General features: G+C 36.1%; 2 protein-coding genes and 1 long non-coding RNA gene across 3 annotated transcripts; 2 read left to right on the top strand and 1 right to left on the bottom strand.

The window, feature by feature from the left end:
* Positions 1 to 12,158: 12,158 nt before the first annotated feature.
* Positions 12,159 to 13,887, bottom strand: LOC107490192 (uncharacterized). The gene is made up of 3 exons (XM_052261810.1): positions 13,612 to 13,887; positions 12,451 to 13,512; positions 12,159 to 12,380 (listed from the first exon to the last, which is right to left on the bottom strand). The coding sequence occupies exons 1-3, from the start codon at positions 13,885 to 13,887 to the stop codon at positions 12,159 to 12,161; spliced, it is 1,560 nt and encodes a 519-aa protein (XP_052117770.1).
* Positions 13,888 to 20,834: 6,947 nt separating this feature from the next.
* On the top strand, positions 20,835 to 21,956 carry LOC127747754 (uncharacterized). Its single transcript, XR_008009621.1, has 2 exons — positions 20,835 to 21,575; positions 21,720 to 21,956. It is a non-coding gene; the product is annotated as an uncharacterized LOC127747754 (long non-coding RNA).
* A 3,770-nt stretch (positions 21,957 to 25,726) lies between these two features.
* On the top strand, positions 25,727 to 26,245 carry LOC107490193 (uncharacterized). The gene has a single exon (XM_016110967.1). The coding sequence runs from the start codon at positions 25,727 to 25,729 to the stop codon at positions 26,243 to 26,245; it is 519 nt and encodes a 172-aa protein (XP_015966453.1).
* The last annotated feature ends 1,489 nt before the right edge of the window (positions 26,246 to 27,734 follow it).

Raw genomic sequence — 27,734 nt, 5'->3', positions numbered from 1 at the left:
CGGACTTTTCTTTATGAGCTCTCTAAAAGAGGTCAGATTTTTTTTATGAGCTCCCAACTCATCCGACCTTTGAAGAAAAGTCTGACCATCATCCCCTCCAATGAAGATTGGGCCTTTGTCACCCCAACTTTCTTTTTTCTTTGGATCTGATTCTAGTTTTCTTCCTGGAAGACATCCATCTTTATTGGTGTGAAAACAACAAACTCTACCACATGAATATTTCTTTCCATATTCATTGGCATTGATGTAATTTGTGAGCAACCAACGAAAGATGTACCATGAGAATTTTTTGTGTTATTCAATGCTCTGTTGTAATTGACATGTGAATCCACTGAAGAAAAAACTGGATTCATCACTCCGTTGTCGGATTGGGTTGCATTCAAATTGGTGGATGCTGTGTATTTGGAACATGCAACTGCTCCATTCCATGAGTGGGTATCATGGATTTTTTCGAGATTGTAAGTTGGCACAGATGTCATTGTCCATCCTATTTCACGAAGAGATTGGGATTAGTCACGTTCCCTTTTCCTCTTTTTTTTTCACATAACTTCTTTTGCCAATTGAATTTTCTGAATTGAAAATTCTTTTATTCAATTGGCTTTCGAGTTCGTCTTTTTTTTTACGTAAATTCTTTTGCCAATTGAATTTTCTGAATTGAAATTTCTTTTATTCAATTGGCTTTTGAGTTCGTCTTTTTTTTTTCACGTAACTTCTTTTGCCAATTGAATTTTCTGAATTGAAAATTCTTTTATTCAATTGGCTTTCGAGTTCGTCTTGGTTTGCCTTCTACAATGGCCTTGGGATGTTGCTTTCTTCTCTTTTTGTTTGATTTAATCCAATTTAACTGTAGAAGTAGAATCATCATCCCTATTTGATATCCTGCCTCCATTGGGAGAAGTTTTTATGGGATTTCTGGTATCCATAGAAACTGTATTCCAGCTTCTTTTTAACATGCTTGCATCTTATTCATGTCGAGAGGTTGTCCGACCATCTTGTTGATCATCCGCCATTATCAAGGATTGAGCTCCAAGTCCCCGGCAATGGCGCCAATGTTTCGGGGCTTACCTAGAACCGGATGGTGGTTGGGCTTGTTTGTGAGGCCCAAGCGCTAGAGGAGGGTGGTCTCCGACTTGGTTTACGTCTGGGAGCCTCCTTCGGACTTGTGTGTGAGAGAGAATGGGGGGTGGTACCTGCAAAGACACTCCGATGCCTAAGTCAGCATGGGGTTAAGCAGGTTTAAAATGTATTGGAACTTAGGGATACCTGAGGGGTGTCAGGGTATTTATAGTGGTGATCCAATAACTACCGTTGGAGTAGTGCCACCTTTTTAGGTGGATAACCGTCTCTTTATCTAGGGATTGTTGGGATATGGCTTCTAGAAATGGGTTGAGAGATTTTAGGGGCAGTTACTTATTTGAATAAGTGTTATCTGCCAGCTATCTCTTGGGCCTGACTTCTTTGGAAAGAAGTCTGTGTTGAGTCCAACCTCTTCTGAACAGGTCGGTGAATAACGAAGGCCAATCTTTAGATTGGGCCTTTTAGTGTATTTAGATCTGGGCCTTAGTGTTGGGTCAGGATATGAACAGAAACTAAGACGTACTTTTCTTTTATAATTATAATAATTCATGTATTATGTTTATGGTTTTCATTTTAGATGATATTATTTCAATATTTAGAAGTATTAATCAAAATCTAAAGATAAAATATTAGAATTTAAATATTCAAATAAAAATTATACTAAAATTTTAAAAATGACTTTTTTTTTTCTTCTATGATATAAAAGGAAAGTTTGGCTCATAAAATTAATATATTCATGCATAATTAGGGGCGGACTGGTTTGCACGTTTTCATTTTTATTTTTGATGAAAATAAAAATAAAATATAAAAATATGATTGATTAAACATTTTAAAAATATTTTCAATGAAAACATTTTTAAAAAGAAGTATAAAACTGAAAATGATATTTTTTCAATTTCAGCTTTTTCAGTTAAAAACAATGAAAATATTCTCAATCCAAAATAGGATATTTTCAGTTGACTGTATTTGATTGTTGACTACTTCTTTTATATTTTACCCACCAAAATTAAAAATACTCACTTACCTGCCGTGAAAATTACAAAGTCAGCGCCTCGAACTCTTTTTCCTTCTCTCCCGTCCATTGAAATGTATCTCTTTCAAAATTTCTTTTGTAGTTTAGGTAAAAAAATTTAGTTATATTTTTCAAATATTATATTTTAATATGGTGTCAAATTTGAGTTCGTTATCAGTATTTTTATCTCTCCTCTTTCAACTTCTGCTCACATTGCCCATTGTCCTCTGCTAGTTGTTTATTTGCGACTCTCTCTCTTCTGTTTAAAGGTAAAAAACGCATATAAAACTTTGTTTGACTTAATTAAAAATTTCCACCATTTTTGTAAGTTAAATTGGAATATTAAATAGTATCACATTTGAGTTCTAATTTTTTTTGTTATAGTCAACTATTTTTTTATTTCAAGCTCCTTCCTATCTTTAATGTCTTTTAATTTTTTTTATCTTTTTAAAATTTTTGTGATGGTATATTTTTCATTTCATGAAAATATGATAATTTTTTTACTAGTATACTCTTCATTTTTTTTGTTATTATATATTTTGGTGTTTTTTATTTGATTTGAAGAAAAAAATATGAGTGAGATTAACGAGGAGTATAAAGACGTCAGTATAAAGACATTTATATTTTTATTCAGTATAATCCTTTTTTTTTCATCCGTACTCCCATTTTTAAAGACAAATTCACACATACTTATATTTATTTTCTAACATTAATATAATTTTTTTTTGTATTTAAAAATATTAATTTTAAATATTTTTATTTTAATATATTTCTTTTGCCATTTTAAAAACAGACTAACCAAATATATTTTCATTATTTTTAACGTTTGAAAATAAATATTCTTTTCACACACCAATAACATTTTTAAAATGTAAAAAGTTAAAAATAAAAATTATTTTTAAAAATAAAAACATAAAATAAAAAAATATTTTTGCAAATCAATTAACTCCTTATATTAGAATTTATTGAATTCTAAACATGCTATTATTTTCATTATTAGATAGAGAATGCAAAACGAGTGTTAATATATTTTGAGACATAGAGATTTTGATGGTCCCAAATGGAGTTAATATTCAAAATGGCTCCTAAAATTTGGGGATAGACTCAATTTAGTCTCTGAAATTTAAATTGATTCAATTAGAACCCCCAATTTTTAATAACTGACTCACGTTAGTCCTTCTGTTAATCTCCGTTAACGGCACGTTTAATGAATATAAAACTTTAACAAGTGCCAAATTTTCAAATTGATATCATTGTTTAGGTGTTGGAGACGATGATGAGGAATACCAGCCAAAGTTCTAGAAGCTGCAACAGATCTCATTTACATGAAAGTTTGGGAAGGAATCTAAATCGAGTTAGAACTGGAAAGGTTCCACACTGGTATGGTTGTGGGATGCGTCCCATTCTTCGCTGGTCTGGAACAGAAACAAATCGCGAGAGACCATTTTTTGGATGCCCAAACTATAATGTAAGTTCTTGAATGGCTTCTTTCTTGAATTTATATCTTCTCTTTGTAATACATGCATAATTTATTTTGTGGATCTTGTTATGACAGACCTCTGAGAATAGATGGTGTGAACTTTTTGTGTGGACAAATGGCGAGGAAGAAGACATGACTGAGAGACATGAAAATGAAAATAGCATTGAGTATTGGAAGATGAATGTGGGTCAGAAGATTAGTGCAATAGAAGCTGAAATTAGGATTTTAAAAATATGGAATAGTATTTTGAGTTTTTCTCTTGTTTTGTTTGTAGTTGTAGTCATTGGCTATGGATTGGGTGTAGGAAACTGATGAATGAAATTGAATTAATGTCACTACAATTATATTTTTTCAATACAAATCTATTTTGTAAATTGTAAGTTGTGACTAAATTTACAAATTCAGTGAGGATATTACAAATATGTACGATTCTGTAAATTAGAAGTTGTGACTAAACCTATAAAAATAAAATGATAAGAATAAACAAGAGACTGATCAAGTATATTATAAATCTGTAAATAACATTAATGAACTAACTTGTCATATATATACCAAATCTCTAAATTACAAAATAAATTATAATAATAAACCTTGAATCTGATTTCATAGGTCAACCATAGTCATGACAATGACCATTATAACACATGATAAACTCTAGAGTATCGTCATTATAGACACAAAATAAAATGACTATTTAAAAGGTTCCAGCATAACCGAGCTCTTTGTAGTAATTCCTCAGTGAAAATACATCAAATCTATCTTCATCTAGTCTAGTTAATTCATTCGTATTGTCCCTTTCGTAAACTATACTACCATCATTCTTTGTAACAAAGCTGCTTCCGTGATGATAGACAATGATTATCAAATCACCTATCTATAAAGATAATTCAAACAATTAACAACTTAACTTCAACATTCAAAGCCTTTTATATCATGTATGAGCTGACTCTACATTAACATGCCAAGCAATCTTTTTTCAAAATAGAAAATGTAAAAATTCATATACAAAAGTGATTCCTGTAACAACAGCTACACAATTTTTTACTATCTATAATTAACAGCTACACATTATCACATTGACAAATATAATCTACTTACTCATTCATGAATTTTTCATTTTATATTTTTAGAAAAAAATATCATTACAGAAAACTTAACTAAGTTATTGGTCAAAAAAATATCGTTAACACTAATCACAGTAAAAAGCTCAGCTATTGAAATTATCTGTAAGAAAAAATTGGTACATAAAGAAGTGGTAGACTTCACTAACTTGGAACTGCTTTCTTTTCTGTAACATAGTTAACATAATCATAACTAGTCTTCTAAAAGAAAGAACCCTAACAGAAGAGAATCAATAACTAAAACTATCTACTTTCACAATGCACCCAATCCATTTGAACATCAAATAGAGCACAAATCAATGGTCTATAAACCCCAACTAAGAGAAGACACAAAACATAACATTAAACACAAACGTAGAATGCTTGCGTTACTAACGTTTTTGGGAGAAACGGTGGTGCGCAGGTTCTTCTTCCTCGTCCTAGCAAACGGGAATGCATGCGACGAGCTTTGCCGGCGACCTACACTAATAGTGACATTGATCTTCCACAATATGGTGCATGCGGGAGAATGAAGAAGAAGAGTTTTTTCGTTTGAGTGTTTGATCATTGGTAATGAAGTGTTGTTGAATTTTAACCCTAAAATGGCTAAAACGATGTCGTTTGAAGAGAGATTACGCTCCAAGAAAGAAACCACGTTGTTTAATAAGGTTAGGTGCCAGGCCCACGTGTCACTTAACGTTCCAGGTAAGCGTGCCGTTAATGAAAATTAACAGAAGGGCTAACGTGAGTCACTTAATTAAGGGTTCAAATTGAGTCAATTAAAATTTTATGGGCCAAATTGAATCTATTCCCAAATTTTAGGGACCATTTTGAGTATTAACTCCCTAAAATGAGTATCAATTCCTTACTTTACTGTACAAATAAATAGCCACAACCAAACCATATTTGTTTGTCAAACAATAATGCTATATCTTAATCTGCACATCTTAAACCTAAATCCAAAATCTTTTTCAAATTTCAATGAGCAAGTTTTTGAAATAATTTTTGAGATTGAAATAGAGGGAAAAAAAATCTGTACCTACATATATTTGCAGGAATTATTCACAATGAAAAAGTTAATAGAGACCCGTAAAATTCTTACGGAGGCAGAAACTTTCCCCACGAATAAATGGGAATGGAGGCCGAGATTGAGGTACCATCCCACAGAGATTCGCGAAATTTTCACGAAAAAATTACTTAAATACCCTTATATATAAATAGGTTGTGTAAATAACTCTAATTTATTTTATTTTAATTTATATGTTAGAAATTTTATGTGTATGTTATTATACTAAATTAAATGTCAAGATGGTTTTGGGTTTATTGATCCATTGGTGCTCAAAATAAGAGATATCATGCATTGGAATTTGCGTGTTGACTTTCGTTTGATTATGAGAGATGCAAACACGGTGGCAGATACTATGGCAAAGATGACAATGAAGTTACAACTTTCTCATGTGGAGTTTCCTTCACCTTGGGAGGAGTTTAAGAGTAGTTTTAAACGGGACTGTCTCTCTATTTAACAGTTCCTTTGTTTTATTTTTCTTTGTTTAGTTTATTCAGTCACAAAAAAATACTAAATTAACGTTTAAATTGTGTTTGATTTGATATATTTAGTTGAATTGTATAAGATTTTATTATAGTTGTGTTAATTTAAAAAAATAAATAAAACTTAATAATATCCATGGATAATTGCAAATATCTGCTTCTTTCGCAGGAAGAAATAAACGGGGACTCATAATGAAAATGGGATGGGAGCGAGGTATTTTACTAAATGAGGATGGGGAGCAGGGAAGGGATCCTCACCTCCACAGAGACCCATTACCATCCCTAGATTGAAGTTATGCACTAAAATTATTTCTGAGATTTCAATCATACTAATTATATCTTTGAGATTAACAAAAATATATTACATTAGTCTCTGACCCATTTTTCATTAACAGTGCACTGAAATAATTGATGATGTAAATTTTTTAGTGAAACATGTCATATCATAGTTTGACCACGTGTAATGACGTGATGATAAGTCTATCAATGACACATGAGCTACTGACGTGGATGAATAATAAATGGGTCACTTAATAAAAATATCAGATACCAATTTGGTTCCTCTCAATTATGACATAGTAGTTGAGATGCAGACGAACAATATTATGACACATGACCCAAATCGATACGTGACCAAATACTATTGTAACATGTGATATAATTGTCTGCGTTAATATACTACGTGTCACTGATCTATCTGTTATCATATCATTATAGGTGGTCAAAAGCATGAAGTGCCACATATTAAAAGTTCACGTCATCAAACTATGTCAGTGTATCGTTAATAAAAAATGAGTCAATGACTAATATGATCAATTGATCATAGCTATCAGAATCGAACAAGTAATTAACCCAATTAAAATATTGAATTATCAGATTATTAGTTTAACTATTGAGTTACCGGTTAAACCATTTAACCCAAATTTAATTAACCAATTATATAAATTTATATGCCATTTTTTATAGCAAGCTTTTTTATTTTAGGTTTTAATTAAATTAATTATTATTTTTCAATAATAATTGATTAGTTAGTTTTTAATGGGTCACATGAGACCTCCTCCCATGGCTCACATGTGGTGCACACCAATCGCCATGGTGGATTGCACGGTTTTTTGCATGAGTTGGTCGATCCAGTATAAATTGTTGGTTTTATCGGGTCTGACTCATTTAAATTGAGTTTGACTGCTTTATTTTTTGGTTTAATTACGCTGTAAGTCTCTACAGTTATCACCGAATTTTCAATTAGGTCCCTATACTTTTTTTTCTTTTCAATTAGGTTCCTGTATGTTAAATTTTTTTTCATTTAAGTCCCTTCCGTGAGTATAACGTTTAAGATAACAGAATATTCTTGGCTAAAAATAAATATTCTTGTCATTTAGTTGGAGTGGCTAGTTGAACAAACATGTATTTTTTCAAAATACCCAAAGCACCCCTTTTATTTTATCCGAAAGAAGAAGAGAGATGTCCCCGGCGATTGAGAAGAAGACTTCGCCGGTGAAAGAGACAGAGAATGCGGTAGAGTCTCAGATCACTGGCGAGAAGTAAGGAGGAGCTCGCCGGTGATGGTGATAGTGATGACCCAGAGGATGACAGTGAGAAGAAAGAAGAGGTGACGAAGAAGAAGGCAGATTTTCTACTCTGTTTCTGGCAAACAGCATAGATCAAGAACAAGAAATCATAGACAACGCTGGCTGTGCATGCAAGCTTCTGGTCACAGAGTAAATTTTATTTTTTTTTTTTAAAAAAAACTCAGTAAATTATTTTATTTATTATTTTTTTTTTCAGAAAGAGAAAGAGACGATGGTGATGGTGGTTGAAGCAGCTAAGAAGAAGAAGAATGGCAGTGGTGAGTGGTGTTAAGAGCAAGAAGTCAGAGGAGCAGCGCAGAGAAGTGAGGGAAGGGCCGTGGTGCTGCTACATGCAGAAAAAACATTCGGTAAAGAGAGATCGGAGCGGAAAGACAAACACCACCGCTGATGGAGGTTCTGTCTTAGTGAAGAAAAAGGTTTTTTTTTCAACACATTTTTTTTATCAAGAATTGATTTATTTACTAAAAGAACTGTTCTAATTTTTTTTCAAATCTGCTTCTGTTTTTTTATGAAGGTTGAGGATCTGTTGGTGTTTGAGTGATGGTTGATGGCTGTTAGGTATAAGGTAGTGGTGAACAGTTTCAGGTATTTTATTTTTGGATTAGTGATAGCCGGATATCAATTGGTGTATGATGTATATGGTTGAAGTTGTGGATTTCAAATTGGGTGCGTGGCTTTGAAACTTTTGGTTCGCGTATGGACTGTGAACGACGTCGATGATGATGAATTTTTTTTTAACAACAAGAAAACAAACTAGTGAAAGAATTTTTTTGCACAAATTAAACACTAAATATATCTAAGTACAAAACTGAATATATGTAAATTAAAGTTAAATATTATATTTTGTAGAATAAAATTAAATATATGTAAATTAAAGTTAAATTTAAAAGACATTTTGCTTAAAATAATTTGTAATACAAAAGATTTGGATGTTAGAGTTAAACAAAATAATATTTTTATTTGGTAGTTTAATTGTCGTATTTATTTTAGTTAATGGACTTAGTATTTTTATGTGGCGCTCGTCCTCCTTTTTCTTTATTGGTTATTTTAGAGTTGTTGCTTTCTTCTTTCTGTTATAGATTTTTGTGAAGGCATGTTCTTTATAAATTGTTGAGTTGTATACACTTTCTATTGTGTTGTTTGTTCCATCTTTGTATGTAGTTTTTTTCTTTCGAATATGTGTCTTAAATTTGTATGGTTTTCTTTCTCCTTAATCTCTTGATGTGCATGCAATTTTCCAATGACATCTACAATAAAAAAACAAAAATATATAAATTTTTTTTGAATAAGTTATTTTTAATAAGAATAATTGAAATGGTATAAAGTAAAATTATCTGTTAATATTTTTCTTTGACCTACTCTATCAGACAATGTCTCAAGTGATGCAAATTTAAAATAGTGTTGAAAAATATTCAAAATTGAATTTTTAATTTCTTTCACAATAGATGTGAATAAAAAATTTGCTTTCATTATATTTTTAATTGGTCTATACAAATCATTTGCATATTCTATTTTTAAATTTTTTATAGTATAGGCTTTTCCTTCTTGTAACAAATATTTGAATGTATTAATCATATTTCTCTTCACAATTACATGAAGAGATATTCCTTGCAGTAGTGTTAGTAAATCATAGTTAATAATTAGTTAAAAAAATTGATTACATTTATTTCTTTTAAGTTATTAGAAAAGGAACAATGAAAGCATATTGAAAGAAGTATAATTTTAACGATATTAAAATACAATTATATATAAAATATTATAAAAAAGTATAAAAAGCAAAAATAATTTAAGTATTTTTTCGTAAATTCAATTTAAAAATGTAATAAATATGTTTATTTTGTACCTTTTCATCTAATATAATCATTTTTAACCAAAGAGACTCTTCTTCATTTGTGGATGTTAATGTTTTCCATAGACGAATCATGCGAACTTTGTCTGTTTGTTTGGTGATATTGTCCAAAAGAATGATGCTCCATTAAGTAAATTCGAGATGTTGTGTAGTGCAAAAATAAATTTCTTGTGCTAAATTTAATGTTATTTGAAGAAATGGTGATAAGAGACTTATATAAGTAGTTTAAATAGTATGAAATTTGAATATTTGTAACGTAAAATTTATTATGATTAATAGATTATTATGACATTTGTAATATGAATATTTATTACATTTAATGAGTTATTTATAAAAATTAATAAATTAATTATTGGGGTTATAAATTTATAGTATTGTTTATAAAGGTAAAACAAAATAATTATAGAGATATAGATTCTTGTAGGTTACAAATTTGATTAGACACTATTAATTTTTATTATTGTCATTGGTAATTTTGCAGCCTAGTTTGCATATATTTCTATTACTTGTATATATTTTTGTATATTTTATTTTTTTACTGATTTGGAAATAATAGTTGATTTGGCAAGAATTGAGTGGTTGATTCTAAAATTTTACCAAGTAAGCGATATTGTTGACATGGCATTAGTAGGAGGAAAAAGATGTCTTACAAATAATGTGGATAAACTTATCCATCTACTTTTATATATTAAGCCTAGTTTGCATATATTTCTATTACTTGTATATATTTTTGTATATTTTATTTTTTTGTTGATTTGAAAATAATAGTTAATTTGGCAAGAATTGAGTGGTTGATTCTAAAATTTAGCCAAATAAGCGATATTACTAACATAGCATTAGTAGGAGAAGAAAGATGTCTTACAAATAATATGAATAAACTTATCCATCTACTTTTATATATTAAGAATAGATTGATTATTTAATCGATTTAATTCAAACAAAAAAATTTGATTATATCAATTAAACTTATTTAATTTTTAAAAATTATTTAAAAAATCATGATTATATATATGTGTGTGTGTGTGTAAAACCTAAATAAACCAGGCTGGGAAAATATTTACCCAAATCAGCCAAAACCAAAATTTTTTCAGCAATCAACCAATGACCATAATAATGTAAGTTTAGGGAGTTCGAATCATGTTGATTCGAATTATTCAATGTTGGTAACACGAGGTAATTCGAATTAAGTTGATTCGAATTACTAGTGAGTTGCCTATATAAGGAGTTCGAACCAAGCTCATTCGAATCAGTTATCCTTCCTCATACCCCACCAAATCTTAGAGAAAATGACCTAGAATCTGTTTGGGCAAGAACTCGAGAGGCATATTGACGAGATGGGGGACGATCCGGGAAGGCTGTATCGTTTGGATGGAGTCGCTCATATCGCCGGGGTGATCAACGACGAGGTTAGTGATTTTTGTTAGTGGTATATGTTTAGGGGTTTTTGTTGTTAGAATATGTTTATAGTTTATTGAAGTTGCATTGATAGTGGTTTATATAAGTGGTATTGCATGCGGTTTTGTATAGTGGTTTTCTATGTGGTTTTGTTGATGGTTTTGTTTATTGGTTTTTGTTGTTAGTATATGTTAATGGTTTATTGAAGTGGTATCGCTAGTGGTTTATATAAGTGGTATTGTATGCGGTTTTGTATCGTGGGGTTCTTTGCGATTTTGTTGATGGTTTTGTTCAGTGGTTTTTGTTGTTAGTATATGTTAATGGTTTATTGAAGTGGTATTGCTAGTGGTTTATATAAGTGGTATTGCATGCGGTTTTGTATAGTTGTTTTCTATGCGGTTTTTTTATGGTTTTATTTAGTGGTTTTTGTTGTTAGTTTATGTTAATGGTTTATTGAAGTGGTATTGCTAGTGCTTTATTAAAGTGGTGTTGCTAGTGGTTTATATAAGAGGTTTTGCATGCGGTTTTGTTGATGGTTTATGTTAGCGGTTTAATAGCTGTTTATGTCCTGATTTGTATTTATAACCGGTTTTTGAATCTGTTCTAATCCTGTAGCTACCATGGGAGAAAGAACCAGTAGGAGTGGTCTCTGCGACCGTGTACTCGGAGTTGTCCCTGTCATACAAAGTAACTGTGAAGCACCTTACCGTCTTCAAGTTGGCCTCGATACATTTAACAAGGTGTTGACTGAATTGTTGTCCGGTACCCAGCTGGGCCTACGCCTCTCTCCCTTTGCGTACAAAAAGTTCGGCCAACCGACCATACGTTACTTTCACCAAGGAGCATACAGGAAGGTTCCTCACACCCTTGAGGATTGAATTCACACACTCAGATATATTTGTCGTCATGTGACCGAATCTCCGGCCCTCATCGCAATACTGTGTCCACAATGAATACTCAATCCGGTTTGTCCAATCACACATTGCCGGATCCTCAGAGCAAAGAATATCAAACCAGTAATGGAACTCGACCTCCGTTTTAGCATAGGCAGCGTTCACAAGAAGCCTCCTTGCGTCTTTACCCTTGAAGGTGAGGGCAAAATTTGCTGCTACGTGACGAATGCAGAAAGTTTGGTATGCAGCCAGAGGTAGCCAGCCCCCGTCGGAGCCTCAAGGGGGGCCTTGATGCCGTTATGCCTGTCAGAGATAACGAGCAGACCCGGCTGTGGTGTAACGTGCTGACGGAGGTGGGAGAGAAAGAATGACCAAGACTCAGCATTCTCACCCTCAACTAATGCGAATGCAACGGGGAGTATGTTGGAGTTCCCGTCCTGTGCAATCGCAACAAGCAGAGTACCCCCATACTTGCCATATAGATGGGTCCCATCAATACTAACCAACGGCTTGCAATGACGAAATGCCTCGATACACGGTGGGAAAGTCCAAAACAGTCTGTGAAAAGTATGCCTTAAATTCGTCCAGCTGTCCCCCAACTCGAACAGGGTTAGTCCGAAGAACTGCAATAGAATCAGGCATCATCACCTGCACTCCTAACACCCACCTTGGGAGCTTGTTGTAAGACTCATCCCAGTCACCATAAATGAGCGCAACAGCCTTCTGCTTCGCCATCCAGTCCCTCTTGTAGGTCAGCCTGAACCCATAGTGCGAGGCAGTCGCATTTAGAAGCACCTTGATGCTAACGAATGCATCAGCTCTAACCATTGGCATAATGAATGCCGATATCACATGATAATCCAAACTCCTGTGATCACTGGAGATAGAGCTAGCGAGACAAGTATGCGGTCCATTGTACCGTTTGACCTCCCATATGCCCTTGCGCTGCCGGAGACTCGGCCGAATCAACCATGTGCACCCATTCCTGAACTCAGAACACTTGCCAACGTAACAGCGATAATCAGACTCCACAACCTTGTACTGTACACCTTGGCGGATGATGTAAATCTTCACACTTAACAGGGCATCCTCCTTATCCTGAAATTGCTGACCAACCTGGAACTCTGTCATACCAGCTGACCCTTCTGCATCTCTTGCGCCAAATCCTGCAACCTCGCAAGGTACCCCCGGCTGCCTCATGGCATCCAGGTCCAAAGATGAAAAATGTGGAGGGTACTGCTGTGTGCCAGAGCTAGAGCCACCACCGGCACCGGCAGGCTCACTGGCTCCGATATCATCGGCACTATCATCAGCAATCATATCTGGCTCGACATCATCGTCCTCTACATCATCAAATATTTCATCTCCAGCCCCAGCCGGTGCAGCACAGTGTACAGAGGTAGGTACAAGTTCTGCTGTTCCAACCTCGTCGCCAACACTACTGTTGAGATCAACAGCGAACGAAAGGGAGGCGACAGGCGGGGCGGGTGGCTCGTACGCAGGGACTGTGAAAGATGCAAAGGCAGGACTTGAGCTAGAATCGGCAACTGTCGCTAAAGTGTTGGTATTCTGGTTCGAACCCCCCGAGCTGGACACCACATCAACCAGCTTTGCCAACAGCTCCGGTGTCCGCACTTCGGGAAACTACCGGCGACAAAGAAACATGACCTGCAGGTCCTCATCACTCCCTATCGTGAAGCAATCATACTTCACGGTATCTTGGAGCACCGTGATTGGAATGCGATAGAAAAACTTCTTAACCCGTTTAACACCTTCCAGACCAAGTTTCTGCAATACAGACCTAGCAAGGTCATCATAGCTCGTCGTAGAACTCACGATAATACAGAGAGGATCCTTATCGGTGAACTTTACACCTGACCGAGTTTTCCTCTTAATCGATCCTCTGTGGTGAACCAACACTATAAAACTGTTCTCACCAGCCATATGACCCCTCAATATTGAGAGCAACTCACGTTCATCACATATATATACAGGTCTGGAACACACTAATTCGAAACAACCTAATTCGAACTATTTATACATAATTCGAATCAACATGATTCGAACTCCATTGAGACTCGTTTCCCTACTAATTCGAATTGAGTCAATTCAATTTATCCCTCCAAAATTCGAATCTACTTGATTCGAATTACATGCAATTCCTTTCAAAGGTAATTCGAATCAAGTTATTTCGAATTACTTGCATTTGCAGTTCGAATCATGTTGATTCGAATTATATATATTTGTTCGTTGGTGGATTGCTGAAAAATTTTTGGTTTTGGCTGATTTGGATAATAAAATTCTCCCATTGGTTTATATATATATATATATCGTAGAACTTAAACTAAATCTTTAAATTTTTAAATCTTTAATTTTACCATTTTAATTTAGTTAAGATTGAATTATTTTATTGTTCCTATAGTTTTACTAAATTTGTAATTAGATTCTTATAATTTTTTTCTTTCAATTGAGTTTTTATATTATTTTTAATTTTGTAAGTAGGTTCTTTTTAGTATAAAAAATGTTAGAGTTAACTAAATATTTTTTCGCAAATTTAAAAGTATTTACAATCTAGTTAGATCTTTAATCACATATTTTTTTTGGAGAAACATTCCATTAATTTTAAGGTTTTGACATGAAAATGACCTAATTACAAAATTAATAACAATATAATAAGGATCCAATTGAAAAGGAAAAAAATGTAGAAATCTAATTGTAAATTTAATAAGACTATAGAGACGGTAAGACTTCAGATTTTAAAAATTAAACTATTTATGATTTATTTTATTTATTCGAGAATATATTTTCAGATATTTTTATATTAATGGAGTACATTCTTACTATTGATTTAAAGTATTAGTGATTAAAAAATAATGAGAGTTTTATCTTCTTTAATTTGAATAATTAGATTTTAAATTTTATTTTATGATTTTAAAAAAATTAATTTAATTATCTCTAATTATTAAATTAGAGTATTTATTTGAAAATAAATTTGAAGTTGATAATTAAATAGCACTTTTATAATATTCTTATTGAATTAAGATTAATTTTTAATTACTCTATTACCCGCTAATTTTATTAAAATTACTTAAACTATCAAAAACTTTTCAAATTAAACCCATTAACCCTAACCTAATCTAGCCACCGTCATTCACCGCCACACTTCCCCTTTTTACCTTGTCTCAGCAGCCACCAAAACCCCCCACATTCACTTTTTTTCCTTCACATAGCACACACACAAAACGGCAGGAGAGAGAGTGAAGCAGAGAGGAAGGTGAGCGTACCAAAAAAGGAGGGCGTCGCCACCATTCATGCGCCATCGCCGTCGTGTCGCGATTAGAGAGAAAGAGAGGAGATCCGAGAGGAGAGGAAGAGAAGCCGCGCCACCACACGCATCGTCGACGCTGCGTTACCGCCAACTGTCGCCATCATCGAGCCCGAGACGGAGAGAAGAGAACGCGAGGAGGAGCCGTTCGCCCTCGCATTAACTACTACGACATTTTTTCGTCGGGACCGCGACCATGGTCGCCATCGAAGACCCATCACCATTCAGCCTTGTTTTGCTCGCATCTGGTCTGCCGTAAAGGGAAGCTCACGGAAGGAGGAAGAAGCGCGAAGAAAAGGAACCTTGGGGCTGCTTCTGTTGTCGTCCATGGGGCTGGGGGGAACCACCGCCACCGTTTTATCGCAGTAGTACTGTCACCGCCATCGCTGTTAGGTTGGCTGGAAGGAAAGAATGACTGTGGTGGACGCTGGTGATGTTGCATTTGAGAAGGAGGTTGGCTCCGCCACTCTTGCTACTGTTGAACCATTGCTGGGGGCTGCCCGCCATGCCTGGTCACCGAAAAATGTCGCGGACGATGGAGCTGCGACTGCGTTGTACTTAGGTCCTTTGGGTACAGTAAGTTATCTTTGTTCTGAAAACTCCTTAAATCGTTTATTTCGTTATACGTTTCTAAGATTCTTGCGATGTTAATGCCTTATGATCGAATTCCAGTTATTGCATGTTGATGATTTTAAGTTGCTGTTGTGGCTGCATATGCAGTGGAGCTGTGGTTGCGGCTGCTGCTGAGTGCGGGTTGAGAGAAAAGGGTTTCTTTGACGTGTTTGGTTTTGCGAGTTTCAATGAGCTGAGGTAGAGGTGTTTTCTTAAACTTAATTCACTACTAAGAATTGTTTTAAGTTGATATTAATAGGAAAAATATATTTTTATGATTTTGCAAGTTTTATGAATTGAATTGAGTTGTCTGGAATGAATATAAATGCTAGTTTGAATGGTTTATTGATTGATTGGAGATATTTAGTTGACTTTTGTACTTGAATTAAGGTTATTAAGATGATGATTAAATTGTGACTGTTTCTGATTATTGACTTAGAAAGTCTGTTTGATTAAATATTATGTAAAATGATTTTCTTGGTTTGAGGTTAATTTGATATTGAAAATGAATCTGCATTTAAAACGATCTGAGATATTTGAAATGAATTTTATTGATTTATCAAAAATAATTTCTAATATTAGAACTAGTCTGAGTTATTGAAAATGGTTGAAAAGAGGTTGAGAATGGTTCGATTGGGACCCAAAAAGGGTGACAAAGTCCAAGTTTTTGAAGAGATGCTGTCAAAATTTTATTATGAAACTTAAGACTTTGTTTATTTAGAAAAAGGTTGGACTTGAGAAATCGTATTATTTGGTTTTTGATTTATTAAGAAAAGATTTATGTTTGAGTTTGATTTATTAAGGAAAAACTTTATGTTTTGAATGTGATTTATTATGAAAAGATTATGTATTGAGTTTTTACTCATTAAAGAAGTCTTTATGTTTTGAGTTTGATTAAAGAACTACATTTTAAGGAATTATGATTCAAGGGGTTTATTAATTTTAAAGAACGAGTTTGATTGTCGTCCTCCCTAAAGTCTCGAGAATCTACCGTGAGATTTACTTAATAAATGATTCTTTTTAGTCTTTTGAAAGAGGTTTAAATCTGAAATGGTTTTAAAGTTGGTGTTGGTTTTAAATAAAAATGATTTGAGTTCGGTTTATTAATAAAAAGAATCTCTGCCATAGGAGAGCAGAGAACAAAGATTGAAAGAATGTATTAACAAAGATCCCTCTCTGCCATAGTAGAGCAAAGGGCAGAGGTTAAAATAGAATTGAATGCTATTTGAGCCTTAGTGCCAAGTGTCTAGTGAGGACGGCGATGCGTAACGCTCAATTGACACTATAAGGACGGCTAAATGAGGACGGCGATGCGTAACGCTCATGGAGGGGACGTTGGCTGAAATCAGGACGGTGGTACGAAACGCTTATCTCAAGACCAGTGTCAGAAATCGGGCAACTGACACATGAGCTCATGACCTGTATAGGACTAGACATGCATCATACTTGTTTGCACATTTGCAATTGGTTGTGTGTGCTTGTTTGTTTTGGTTTGCTTATCTAATAAATTATGTTTAACCAGTAACTGTGATACTTGATGTACTTGTTCTTTAAATGTGTTTGCCTTGTATCTGCTTGTGCTTGTGGTTGATTTTCTATTTTGAATATTTGATGGTGGATTGGTGATAATGGTGATGGTGGTTTGGTTTGATTTGGGCCGGAGGCCATGCTTGACTGGATTAGAGATAAGTTCTGGTTAAAATGTTATTTTACATAGAATTTTTGTAAGAGAAATACAAATTTTAGATTTGAATAACAAATTGATAAATCACTATATTTTGAGAATAGTTTTTATTTATAATATCTTCTTACGACAATTCTCAAAACCCTCTATTGAGAATCCTTTCGAGAATGATTTTCTCACCTCCTACAGACTTTTTTTTTTAGGAAACAGACGAAAAAGCTCATGAAGAATTTTTTTTGAGTTTAGCTTATGCGATATGGATGTATTAGTTTAGTTATTATTTATTCTTCCCTCACCATTAATATGATAATTATGTAAGAGGGATAGGAGTTGTATGATTTGTATGTATATAATATGTATAAGTTACTTGGGTAAGGAGTTTTGTTTATGTATATGCTTGTTTGTTTTATTGTAAAAGTATTTTTCCGGTTTTTCAAATAAAACAGCGACACGGTTTTAAGTCAAGGGTTCATATTTTATTATTAAGTACATGAAGTCGTCGTAATACCTCTTGCTATCAGAGTGGCGCAGTCGGAAGCGTGACATTCTGATAGTGAGGGTGTTACATTATGATATCAGAGCGGTATTTCCTGTAGAGCCTGAGGAATGGACCGACTATGCTTTAATTGCATACTCTGAGCGTCTGTCATGTAATAAGTCTTGTCCTGATGACGAGAGTTATAGCTTTATGCACATGATTGCCTAATGATTAATACCGTTTGTCAACCATTTCATACATCACGGTATTAAGTTTGGCAAGCTTAATACTGATGGTTTATGTATATGAAAGCACAAACGGGTTATCGTAGGCGAAATAGAACTAATAGGTAACGCATATCGTGGGGTTTGGGAAACGTCAGGAGTTGAAGTTTGGGAAGTTAAAGCTCTGAAGTTAGTACGAGTTTGGGGTACAGACGATATACTTATCGTTTTAATACCAGCTTGCCTTGTAACCTTTTTGCATCGAGCCTATTTTGTATCTTTTGCTTTGTACCACGTTATCCCTATAAATGTTTTAAGCTATATGAACATCTTGGTATTTGAAACCGTATATGTATTTATATGCTGAGATATTTTATCTTTCCAAGTTTCCATAAGATGTCTAAAAGTAAAGTGCCAGGATTTTGTGACATTTTGAGTATTAAGTTAATTTTTAAGGGCAAAAATTTTTATAAGTATAGTAGGATGTAAGACCCCAAATTTTAAAAATTAAACTATTTATGATTTATTTTATTTATTCGAAAATATATTTTAAGAGATTTTTATATTAATTGAGTACTTTTTTATTATTGATTTAAAGTATTAGTGATTGAAAAATAATGAGAGTTTTATCTGCTTTAATTTGAATAATTAGATTTTGAATTTTATTTTATGATATAAAAAAATTAATTTAATTATCTCTAATTATTGAATTAGAGTATTTATTTTAAAATAAATTTAAAGTTTGTTGAGTTTAAAAAACTTATATTTAATTGATGATCAAACATTATTAAAATATTAATTAAAAAATTATTAATTTGTTATTTGCTTCCAATTGTTTATACTTTGTATGATGGATCTGGTTTAGTGTGCAGGAAAAGTAGTTTCAATAATGGGCCAAAGACATTGTAAGCCCAGCTTGTTGTTCAAAATTAATTAAGCCTTGTGCAAAAATTAATTTTAGTTTGAGTGGTTGAATGATGAATTAAGATGAACTCCAAAGCTGGCCCGAGAATCTAATAAGCCGAAGCAATCTCCTCTCTTGGCCCAACATCATCATTAATCCGAATTGAAAAAGAAAAGAATAGATCAAGGAATTGGTTCGGTTACCCACTTCACTTGTGATTGAAATTCAAAATCTAATTTGGTTAATTGTATGCATAGGTAATTGAAACTCAAAATTAAATTCAGTTTATTTTGCATTGAAGGGTTTGTCTCTTCTTTTTTCTCTCTCTTGTCTTTCGGTCACATCCATCAAGAAGAAAAGTAAAAGTAAAGTCACAAAGAAATCTATGGAAGAAAGGCTATGAAGAAGGAAGATTTGAAGTAAGGCATGACAAGATTTTTGCCATTAAAAGCAAGATTTTCTATACCAAGAAAAGAAAGGATCCGCCTTTGTCAAAGAGGAAGATCTCAGTTACAAAATTTTACTTCCATTTTTGTTCATAAAAGAAAGAAGATAGCCGTCAAGCTATACGTAGGAAGAAGAAAAAATAGAAAGCAAGGAGCTGTCTTGGGTCAGAAGATCATCAAGGGTCCGAATCTTTTTTTGGAGCCGAAGACAAGATCAAGGGTTTAGATTGAAGGAGCTTGATGAAAAGAGTTGAGAGGGGTACATGCATGTTGGTTTTTTTTTGTTTTTCCCTCTCTTTGCTCTTTGTCCGAACCGCTGCTATTTTTGGTTGGAAAAGAAGTTGCTTGGTTGAACCGGTTTCAACCTTGGAAGCTTCCCCTTCTATAATAAGGGTGAACGGCCAAAGGTTGAGATCAAAGAGAGAAAGTGAAAGTACAGAATTCTTATAGCTATCCAAGCTTCCTAAGTTCTTCTCCTTCAAAGATGTTCATTTTGTTTTCTTTTTCTTAGTATTGTTTTTTTGAGTCTCACGGTAAAAGGAAAACATGGTGAAGTTTGTAAGAAAAAACCAGTGAGAGAAAAATGTAGTGATCAATATTAGAGAAAAAGTCATAGATGTCTCAGAATTTTTTTGTACATCTTTCTGTTGTGTTTCATGATCTTGTGGGGATTCTCTTACAAGTTGGGTTAGCACTTTGCGGTTGAAAGCTAGGTTTTGAGTCCTAGTCAAATTCAGATTGGGTGAAGAATCTAAATTTGTCCCAGACAGAAATGGGTAGTTCCTAGGGAGAAATTGATGTTTGTAATATTGTGAAAACATAATAAAATTCCATCATTGTTGTGATGGAGACTGGATGTAGGTCATATTGCACCCAATGGCTGAACCATGATATATCTGGTGTTAATTCTTCTTTCCTATTCCTTTCTCTGTTTCTGTTTATCAAGAGACAAAAATTAAAATATCTCTCAACTCGATACGAGACAAAACAAAAGTGTCTCTCAACTCAACACGAGACAAAAAACAAAAATTTCTCAAGTTCCTTTAAAAATTATAAATTAATATTCTTATTGAATTAAAATTGATTTTTAATTACTCTATTACCCCTATTTTTATTAAAATTACCTAAACTATCCAAAAAATGCCAAATTGAAACCACTAACCCTAACCTAATGTAGCCACTGCCATTCACCACCACACTTTCCCTTTTTACCTTGTCTCAGCAGCCACTAAAACCCCCACATTCCCTTTTTTCCCTTCATATAGCACACACACAAAACGGCGAGAGAGAGAGCAAAACAGAGGGGAAGATGAGCGCACCGGAAAAGGAGGGCGTCGACGCCGTTCCTGCGCCGTTTCCGTCGTGTCGCGAGCAGAGAGAAAGAGAGGAGATCCGAGAGGAGAGGAAGAGAAGCCGCGCCACCACACGCATCGCCGATGCTCCGTTGCCGCCAACTGTCGCCATCACTGAGCCCGAGACGGGGAGAAGAGAACGCGAGGAGGAGCCGTTCGCCATCGCATCAACTACTACGCCATTTTTCCATCGGGAATGCCACCATGCTCGCCATTGAAGACCCGCCTCCGTTCAGCCTTGTTCTACTCGCATCTGGTCCGCCATAAGGGGAAGCTCGCGAAAAGAGGAAGAAGCGCGAAGAAAAGGAACCCTGGGGCTGCCTCTGTTGTCGTCCGTGGGGCTGGGGGGAACCACCACTGCCGTTTTGTCACTGCTGCGGCTGTACTATCGCCGCCGTCGCTGTTGGGTTGGCTAGAAGGAAAGAATGACTGTGGTGGACGCTGGTGATGTTGCATTTGAGAGGGAGGGCTGGCTCCACCACCCTTGCTGCTATTGAACCATTGCTGGGGGCTGCCCGCCATGCTTGGTCACCGAAAAACGACGCAGACATCGTTGGAGTCAACCATTGGAGCTGCAGCTGCGTTGTACTTAGGTCCTTTGGGTACAGTAAGTTATCTTTGCTTTGAAAACTCCTTAAATTGTTGATTTTGTTATACGTTTCTAAGGTTCTTGCAACGTTAATTCCTTAGGATCGAATCTCGGTTATTGCATGTTGATGATTTTAAGTTGATGTTGTGGCTGCGTATACAGTGGAGCTGTGGTTGCGGTTGCCGCTGAGTGCGGGTTGAGAGAAAAGGGTTTTTTTGACGCGTTTGGTTTTGCGAGTTTCAACGAGCTGAGGTAGGGGCGATTTCTTAAACTTAATTCACTACTAAGAATTGTTTTAAGTCGATATTAATAGAACAAATATATTTTTATGATTTTGCAAGTTTTATGAATTGAATTGAGTTGCCTGGAATGAATATAAATGCTAGTTTGAATGGTTTATTGATTGATTGGAGATGTTTAGTTGACTTTTGTACTTGATTTAAGGTTATTAAAATGATGATTGAATTGTGACTGTTTCTGATTATTGAGTTGGAAGGTTGGTTTGATTAAATGCTATGTAAAATGATTTTCTTGGTTTGAGGTTAATTTGATATTGAAAATGAATCCGCATTTGAAACGATCTAAGATACTAAGAATGAGTTTTATTGATTTATCGAAAATGATTTCTGATATTGGAATTAGTCTGAGTTATTGAAATGGTTGAAAAGAGGTTGAGAATGGTTCGGTTGGGACCCAAAAAGGGTAGCAAAGTCCGAATTTTAAGGGAGATGCTGTCCAAATTTTATTATGAAACTTAAGACTTTATTTATTTAGAAAAAGGTTGGACTTGAGAAATCGTATTATTTGGTTTTTGATTTATTAAGAAAAGATTTATGTTTGGGATTGATTTATTAAGGAAAAACTTTATGTTTTGAATGTGATTTGTTAAGAAAAGATTATGTATTGAGTTTTTACTCATTGAAAAGACTTTATGTTTTGACTTTGATTAAAGAACTACAGTTTAAGAAATTATGATTCAAGGAGTTTATTATTTTTAAAGAACGGGTTTGATTGTCATCCTCCCTAAAGTCTCGAGACTCTGTTGTGAGATTTACTTAATAAATGATTCTTTTTAGTCTTTTGAAGGAGGTTTAAATCTGAAATAGTTTTAAAGTTGGTGTTGGTTTTAAATAAAAATGATTTGAGTTCGGTTTATTAAAAAAAAGAATCTTGGCCACAGGAGAACAGAGAACAAAGATTGAAAGAATGTATTAAGTAGAATGATCTCTGTTACAGACCACAGTAGAGTAGAGGACAAAGATTAAAATAGAGTTAAATATTGTATGGGCCTTAGTGCCAAGTGTCTAGTAAAGACGGCGATGCGTAACGCTCACTTGACACTATAAGAATGGCTGAGTAAGGACGACAATGCGTAATGTTCACTGGAGACCGAAAAAAAGGTTTCCCACGAAGACAATGATGCGGAACGCAAATATTATTGTCCTATCAAATATTTTTGCTCTTACATATTGGGTGACCAAGATATTCTATCCAAGATTAAGAATTTGCTTACTTTGCCTTGGTGCATAGAAAAGCAAACCATGCTGCTGATTGGTTGGCCAAGCAAGGAGTGAAGAGCATGAAAGACTATTCCCTTTACCTCCAGCCTGAAAATGAGTTGAATAGTGTTTTACTTTGTGATTCTGCTATAATTAGTTAGGTTCCTTTATTCGGTTGAGGGTTTCATTTTTGTTTAAGACACCAAAAATATCCCGACTAATTTTTAGAACTAGCATTTGAAATTCAAGGGAGAAGGTTTGAAAAGTAATAGTTTCTTTAAGGTTCAAATGTTCAATATATACAGCTAAATGGAATTATATATAAAAAAAAACTTGTATGAAAACATGTTTTTTAGAAAAGTAATTTTTAAAAAAAATTAAATAATCAATGTCTAAACATGTTCTTTTAATAAATGATATATATCTCTCACTTAGAAAGTAACTTAACATATAGTATCGTCAAATATAAATCTCTCACACCTGCACTATTTTATTACTATATCCCTCTTATTAGCTCGGTAAATGATTTATATAGTTACGTTGCATTTTTTTCTAATTAATCAAAGAAAAGGTTCATTCATTAGATGTATACTTGATTATTATGAAGCTTAATTGTACTCGTGGATTAGATGAAAAATTATGGAAATGGATGTAAAGAAACATAAATAGTTACAGAAAATTTTAAAAGAAAAGGCGAACATATAAATCTCACCAAAACAAAAGTGACATAAATGGAAGCCTTATTAAGCAACCAATGGAAGTTTCAAGCCATGTGGCTGGCAAAAAATTTATATGCAATAATAATAATAATAATAACTCCAATTCATGTAACCCAAAGTATATGTGTGTTATTATTTGATTTTATTTGCTATCTTAATTATATTAATTAGTGGTCCTTCTCCTCCTTTCACTACCCATGATATACTTCAACTGTTCAACATCCTATTCTGACCTAATGATCATGCATGTTATATAAATCTTTGTATTATTCTTTAATTTACGACACTAATAATATCAATGAACAAAATGCTTACATAATAATTAAGACCAGTAAAATAAGATCTTTGTACTGAATTGTTAAGAGGGAATATGTAATTGAAGGCTAAATTTGGAATTTACATGGCAATAAGATCTTATACCGAATTTTTATGTGTAATTTTATTTGTGATTATCTTGAGTGGTTAATAGGTTGAGTACAATTTTAGTTAGATTAGGTTTCTTTATTTCTTAGCTGAAATTTAAATAATAACAGCCTGTATACCAATTCTTAGTAAAATATAATTCACTTGGACTGACATTTGACAAAATTGTGTAAAAAATGTCTTTTTTTTTAATTCTCATTCTCAAATTACTGTAGGTATTGTCACCATCACCACAATCATAATTGTTGTCGTTACAAGTAGGGTACAGTGGAGCGAATCATGCAATTATTATTCTGAAACAAATAAAGAGCATGAAAGAATTACAGATCATCCTATAACAAATAAATTAAATGCAAACAGTCTCAATAAAAAAATATAAAAGAAGAAATGGGTAAGCAGCCAATCAGCCATATACATAGTGTTATGGACTCACACAGTCCAGCCCTATTACCCAACGGGTCGAAAACACCGCCTTCGACTCAAGTCTGAACCATCCTCCACGATAGGAAAATCCGATGGGTCGATCCCCCGCACCCGATCCGAAATACGCTCGACTTGCCACTAGGCGGCTCAAGTCACCACGCTCAGCAATCAGTTGGGTCGGTACTATCGGGACAGCACCCGAAACCCCGACCCAGAAATCGGAACGACCTACTCCTATCCCACGTGGACAAGGACAGCTCATAGAAGTTTTTTGGCTAGTGGGCTAGGTCACCTATGGGCCTGCCCAGCACAGTATATAAGGGAAGAGACCAGCTCTCTCCCCAAGGTATGCGACATCTTACCTAATTCGGCTATTACCTCGTACGAACACTGACTTGAGCGTCGGAGTGTTCTTGCAGGTGGCCACACCACCGTCCACACCGTCTCCGGCGTCGCCATCGCCTAGCTCACATCTCAACCCCCGTTCCAAGTCCGTCCAGGGCCTCACCTACTCACTCTCTCTCCACCACCTGACCCGTCGAGCACCCGACATCCCTCAGGTATCGAACATTGATGCCGTCTGTGGGAACATGGAGCAGACATGGTGCGACTCCCCACGTCGGAGGAACTTTGCGAAGGAAAAGGAGCCCGCCTAAGTAGGGCGAGTTTGACCGCCCGCACCAGCGAACAACCACGATCCTCCGTTCAACCAAACCAACCAATCTACACCAAGACCCCTGAAAGACGTCCCTCCGAAGGGACGGGAGCCGACAGTGCTAAGATTATGCAGGAGCTTAGACACAGAGTACAAAATCTCGAAACGGAGCTACCAACGAGGAGTCGACTCCAGGGAGACGTCAGCCAATCCCGCACCCGCTCCCCCTCTCGGAGATACGAGGAGTGAGAAAGGAGCCCGACAAAACATGGAGACGAAGCGCACACGCACGCGACCTCCCAATCCACCCGGGGTAGATCCGAAAGCCACGAGGAGTCCCAAAACGGAAAAGCCAGGAAACGGCTGGAACCCGTCATCATAGGAGCCACCCCTTTCCACCCCTCGATCCTCAAGGTCCGGCTTCCGAGAAATTTCGACAAGCCAACGGACATGAGGTATGATAGGACTAAGGACCCGCAGGAGCACCTCACGGCATTTGAAGCAAGAATGAATTTGGAAGGGGTAGGCGATGCGGTCAGGTGCCGAGCATTCCCGGTGACGCTGGTCGGCCCAGCGATCCGATGGTTCAACGCACTCCCACAAGGATCCATCACGACCTTTACGGACATCTCCCAAAGCTTCCTAGCTTGGTTCACGACACGCATAGCCAAGGCGAAACGCCCGATCAACTTACTGGGGGTCACCCAAAAACATGGAGAGCCGACCAGGAAGTTCTTTGACAGATTCAATGATGAATGCTTGGAAATCGATGGCCTCACTGACTCGGTTGCCAGTCTCTGCCTGACGAACAACTTGCTAAACAAGGACTTTAGAAAGCACCTCACCACCAAGCCTGTCTGGACCATGCAGGAAATACAAAGCGTGGCCAAGGAGTACATCAACGATGAGGAGGTAAGCCAGGTCGTAGCAGCCAATAAATGGCAGCCCTCGAACCCCTCAGCACGGTAGACCCCTCAGGTCGACAGATACAGGGAAGCTCTCAGGGACGGAACCTCGGCAAAACAACTTAAACAGCTCCCACGGGTAGGCAGGTTCACAAACTACATGCCACTCACGGCGTCCATAGTGGAAGTCTACCAGTAAATCGCGGACAATGGGATCTTGTCCAGACCCAGACCACTGAAAGAGAGAACAAGGGGAAACAAAAGCCTTTACTGTGATTACCATAAGGGTTTCAGTCACAAAACCTAGGACTGCTTCGATCTTAAAGACGCTTTAGAGCAGGCCATTAGGGAAGAAAAGTTGAGCGAGTTCTCCTGACTCATCCGAGAACCAAGGAGACGAGAGCGAGAACGCTCCGAAGAGGACCGCAGCCGGACTGTCAAACCAAGACAAGAACCTACAGGGAACGTCGACAACCCCCAACTTTCGTGGTCAACATCGTGGTCGGGCGTGATAATCCCCCCAAGTCCAGATCGGCTGCAAAAAAGGATACCCGGATCCTGTCCATCTCGACAGGAGGTCTCGCCCCACCGAGCAGAGGATCTCCCATGATATCCTTCGGTCCAAAAGATCAATCGTTCCATGATCTCCCAGAAAATCCCCCATGGTAATCACATCAATGGTTGGGATGGGGCTAGTTAGGCGAATCCTCGTCGACACCGGGGCGGACTCCAATATCTTCTTCAGGAATGTATTCGACGCTATGGGACTCAAGGAGTCTGACCTCAAGAGTCACCAGCACGGGGTCATGGGACTAGGCGATAACTATATAAAACCCGATGGGACAATCTCCCTCCCAATCTGCCTAGGAACCGGAGACACCAGGAGATCGGTTATGGTGGACTTCGTGGTCCTCAGAGACTCCACAGCTTACAACATCATCCTGGGGAGAAAAACTATCAACGAGTTCTCAGCCCTAATATGCACCAAATTCTTAACAATGAAGTTCATAACGGACAAGGGAACCGTTGGCTCCATTAGGGGAGACTTAGAAGCGGCAGTCGCCTGCGACAACGCCAGTCTCTCCCTAAGGAAAGATTCAAAGAAAGCAGCCGGCGTGTTCCTGGCAGACCTGGACGTAAGGGTGGAGTACAAGCCAAGGCCGGAACCAGAAGGAGACATGGAGAAGTTCCAAATAGGAAACTCGGCAGAGCAGTATACCTTCGTAAACAGGAACCTTCCTCACGTGCTCAAGGACCCCCTCATGGAGGTCGTCAGGGCGAACGGCGAGCTCTTCGCATGAACGCCGTCAGACATGCCGGGGTTGGATCCCGAGGTTATGTCCCATCGGCCAGCCGTCAAACTAGACGCCAAACTAGTAGCCCAACGGCGAAGAAAGATGTCTCAGGAAAGGGCCGAGGAGGTGGCCAAGCAAACAGTCGGGCTACTAGAAGCCGGATTCATCAAAGAGCTCGAGTACTCGACGTGGCTGTCCAACGTCGTCCTCGTCAAAAAAGCCAGCGGGAGGTGGAGAATGTGTGTCGACTACTCCGAC

Source organism: Arachis duranensis, chromosome 5, assembly GCF_000817695.3.
Source record: "Arachis duranensis cultivar V14167 chromosome 5, aradu.V14167.gnm2.J7QH, whole genome shotgun sequence".
NCBI classification, from domain to species: domain Eukaryota; kingdom Viridiplantae; phylum Streptophyta; class Magnoliopsida; order Fabales; family Fabaceae; genus Arachis; species Arachis duranensis.
This window is presented reverse-complemented; position numbering and strand designations above follow the sequence as displayed.